Source organism: Chaetura pelagica, unplaced genomic scaffold (genome assembly GCF_000747805.2).
Source record: "Chaetura pelagica isolate M959 unplaced genomic scaffold, ChaPel_1.0 scaffold72, whole genome shotgun sequence".
Classification (NCBI taxonomy): domain Eukaryota; kingdom Metazoa; phylum Chordata; class Aves; order Apodiformes; family Apodidae; genus Chaetura; species Chaetura pelagica.
Genome location: NW_009952560.1, coordinates 2378784 through 2383021, shown reverse-complemented (window position 1 = coordinate 2383021; position 4238 = coordinate 2378784). Strand labels below are relative to the sequence as shown.

Below are 4238 nucleotides of genomic sequence, written 5' to 3'. Positions count from 1 at the left end.
AGGAATGTTTTTCTCTGAATTTTTCACTATGAACAAATCCTTACAAAAGGAACCTTGTGAAGCCTAATGAACCTATTGGCCTAGCTCTGTCTTTGAGCTGCTGAATCTTTCCTCTGTGTTTTCATATAACTAGAGATTAAATAAGGACATTTTTATTTTTGCTTTGGGTTATACATGTTATACATGTATTTCCTGATGCAGCCTAAATTCTGCCTTCAAATGTAAACAAACAAAACCCCCAAATATCCTGCTCCATTAACTAAAATTGACTAAGCCATAAATAATAAATATATATATAAAGATATATATAAAGAATGGGTAAATGGGTCTATGTCATTCATAGGTGCAATAAGCACTTGCTGTATTTGCTTCATGTTCAGAATTCTAAAAGCACAGAGATAAGGTTCTTTCTGCAATAAAGTTACTTACTGATGCAGCAGCACAATAATTCATTGCTCTCTTCTTTCTGAGAGGACTTTCAAAATTCTCTCGTACCTGTTCTGTGGAACAATGAGGAAGAGTGTGCACTCCTGGGACTTGGTAATTTTTTCAGACAGAGTTACCTATTCTCATTCTGAGACTGAAGAAGTTCTGATATCTGTTGAAAACACCAGGGAAAATTATTTCTATGTTGCTGAACATCCTGTGCCTTTTGCAGAAGGAAGAATCTCACCATACTGTCTCCTTCCCTGACCCTTTGTTCCTTGTCTGTGCTGTTTATCTTAACTTCTTGTGCAATCTTTCCTCCTTTTTTTTTTTTTTCCTTGTGAAAATACCCATGATAAAAACAATGGCTGAAACTGACAAAGAAAACAGCACTAGAAAAGCCTTTTTGATTAGAACAGTTCCCCAGCTCTGAGCTGCCAGGAAGTGATGGAGTGAAAAAAATATTAAACAACACAAATAATATTCTATAATCAAAGTTATAGGTAGTTTTGAATTTCAAAACAACTCAAATTTTACTGAGCAGTAAAGGGCTTGGAGTGTGGCTGGACAGTTGAACTAATTGTCTTCCCCTTTTGAGAAGGAGTTCCTGAAACAGGAATTAGAGCAGCTGAGTGAAAACAGAAAGCAAACCAGACTGAGCTGTTGGTCTGCAAGAACAACACTGTCAAAATATTTTGTCATAAATGTCACTTTTTATATGAAAAGTTATTTGGTATGTTTACCCTATCTGCTTTCTCCTCTTTTCCTTTTGTGTTCTCCCTGCCCACCCAGGAAGCAGTCTCATTCCCCTGTATATTTAATGATTTCACCAATAGAGCACCAATATAGCTCTTAACTTACAGAGATAATTCTTCTGCCTGAACTAGGACTAGACTCTAATGTGTGCTGACAGTTGCCCTGCTGCTAACAGGCAGTTGAAACTTCTTTTGGAAGGCATGAAAGATTACTATTTCCTGTCTACAAGCTACCATGACATTCCTCAGGACCCACTCTGGCTTCCATTGACACAACCACCCTGCTGGTGACCAGCTCTTCCTAACGGGTGTATTTGAGCAATGGGGAGCTCAGCCCAGTCCTTACCTTTTCTTCAGATCCAGTCCTACAGTTGCTTGAGTCTTGTCTTGAAGCCTGTTTGCCATTCCTGGTGTTGTGTGTCCAAACTGCTTTGAGAGCAGGTGCTCCAGGGGGGATTCTGGTGCTTCTGTACCTGGCTTGGACAAAAGCAAAGAGGTAAATGACACCAGGAAAGGAAGCAGAGTCAGGCAGGGTGTCTGCTGTGCTCCAACTGCAGTCTGCCAGAGTTCCATGGTCACTTCTGCATCTACCTGGCATGAATCTACACTAAACCTAAAGGGAAATGATGGGATTTGTCCCCTTGTCAAGGGAAAATTCCTTGAGACTGATGATTATCTTTTAAATTTCTGTTATGCCTATTTAATAGTGGGATTATTTCTATTGGAGAACAGTGTGACACGGGGGTAGGATTGGCAAGAATTCCACAAGCTCTCCCTGCCATTAAGTGAAGAAGCTCCTAGAGGCAGAGGAAAGCTCAGTGTTACAACATAATCCTTAATTGTACTGTATTCCTTTTATTTTATAAGCACCAAGGCTGTGCAGTCTCCTGCCGGCTGGTGCAGCTGAGTGGTTCCAGGCTGCAGCTTCACGGCGGCACCACCTTGTGGTCGTGGTAACATTTGTGGGGGAAAAAGAGCCTTATTTCTTAAATTGACTTTTGAAATGTCACCATCTATATTTTTTATATTGTCTTACAGGCTCTCCCATCGGGAATCTACCAGCAGTTCTCCTCCCAAATCTGTTTAAAGAAATACAAAGTTAATAAAAACAATATCTGCTTCTAACTTATAGGAAGAAGAGCAGGAGGTGTAGTTTTGCCTGTGGTTTGCAGATTAAAAATAGCCAAGACTTCTGATGTGCTGTAGGGATTTTCTTTTCAGTTGGAAGGTAAGACCACTTGAAAACATAGCCCAGTGAAATGTCCAGAAAAGCATCAATTCTTTATAATATCTAATATTACTTGAGGATGACAGAGGAAAATTAAGAAGTCTTCATACCTTTTTTAATTTAAAGATGGTTCAAAACTTCTGCTGTTTTGTTAAGGTCCTTAAAGTAGAATTTAGGTCTTAGTTTGCTTTAAAAGAACAGGTGGCAAGACTATTGTCTCTTAGTCAAGAGGAGCTTGGATTGATAAGTCTGATACATTGCATTTTTATCAATATCAAAGCATTCTTAGGCAAAGTGGTGGGCAAACCTGAAACTGGAGGATCAGGAATGGTTTACTACTTTAGTCAAGCACACAGGTAATTTTTAGCACACAGTAGTTCATGATAGTTTAAATGCTGAGAGAGAGAGAAAAACCCTTCTATACAGACTTTCTTTATTAAAAATCTCCAAGTGCCAAAGATTTTGTTCAAACACTTAGCTATGGGACATAAAAAATTTATTGAAAAATACCTATTTATTAGATGTAATAAATATGAATAATACCTGCTCATATGATTATATTCAGTTCTTACTTTTCTCACACACACCGATTACAAGACTGAAAAGAGCTACAGTCCAGTAATTTATAGATTTCAGGAAGTTGATGGAGGGTTTTCCAGTGCTGGGTTCTTTCAGGAAAGCTCCAGTTCAGACCATTTCCAAAAAATCAAAGGATGGTGTAACTGGAGATAACTTGTTCCAGAACTGTGAAGCTGTCCAGGAAATCTTCCTCTTCTATTCCATGTTTAGTGTACTGGTGAATATAGGCTCTGTGTGTTGAGATCACAGTAGGAAAATGGGTCGGATGTTAGAAATCAGTGAAATCACATTGTATAGTTGTTAAAACAACTTCAACTGAAGATTGGGCTTCACCAGTAACCATGCTGGGTAGGTACTACTGTGCTCTCTTGAACTCATTTTGTAATTCTTACTTATTGATAAGTCATGACTTTTTTTTTCTTTTTTTTTTCTAATAGCTTTTCTAACTTTGTGGATTGCTTAAGGAAAGAAAATTACAGCTGGCAAAGCTGGGCTAACTGGGAATGGAAGGAGAAGTGATTAGTAAATGAGAAAAGGAATTTGTAGATTTGAGATGCAAAGCCTAAACCTGTGTGTGGGGGAGAGCTTGCTTCTCATCACTGGTGTTTCTGTAGCAGGTGGGAAAACCAGGAGCTGAGATAGTGGAAGCAGTTTCTTTCCTTTTGGCTATTAATTGCAGAATCCCTGTGCTAAAAATTAATCTGCTGTGACATCCGGTAACCTTGGCTTCATGATGATCAAGGTAAAGGGGCAACTATTTTCTAGGTTTCTTGGTTCTACAGAAAAATCAAACTAATAGCATGGGAGCCTTAGTAAACACACAAGTCCCCTAGATATTTCTGAACTGAGCCAGGAACTTGTTTCCTGGACTGTGCAGCATGTCTGTACACACTTCAGAAACTAGATGCTCAGTAATAAAAGAGTTTTCTGTGTTATTTTTAGAATGGTCATACTGGAATGCACTAAATTTGGGGGGGTTTAGTACTGAGAAAATAGTCAAACTGACAGCACTAGAATATGTGGTCTCACTTATCCACAGAACATAAGAAGCCCTGTTCTGTTCCTCACCCTGCCATCATATTTCAAGTCTAAAAATGTTTCCACCTAAAATGCAGGGACAGTCCTCATGCTTATTCCTCACTGCTTTGCTGAAGGACTGAGCTGTATTTACAATGATCTTGCTAATACTGGAGATATTGGCAGCTATAAATCAAGGATCAATGTAATTGTTTTCACTTACTTGGAAGCAA

General features: G+C 38.7%; 1 protein-coding gene across 1 annotated transcript in view; it reads right to left on the bottom strand.

Annotated features, from left to right (window-relative positions):
* Positions 1-3115: 3115 nt before the first annotated feature.
* The window catches only part of TUBD1 (tubulin, delta 1), a 5596-nt gene continuing 4473 nt past the window's right edge, over positions 3116-4238 (bottom strand). Inside the window, exon 7 of the mRNA XM_010009061.1 lies at positions 3116-3224. Coding sequence (XP_010007363.1) covers positions 3116-3224 — 109 coding nt within the window. The remainder of the gene's footprint in view (positions 3225-4238) is intronic.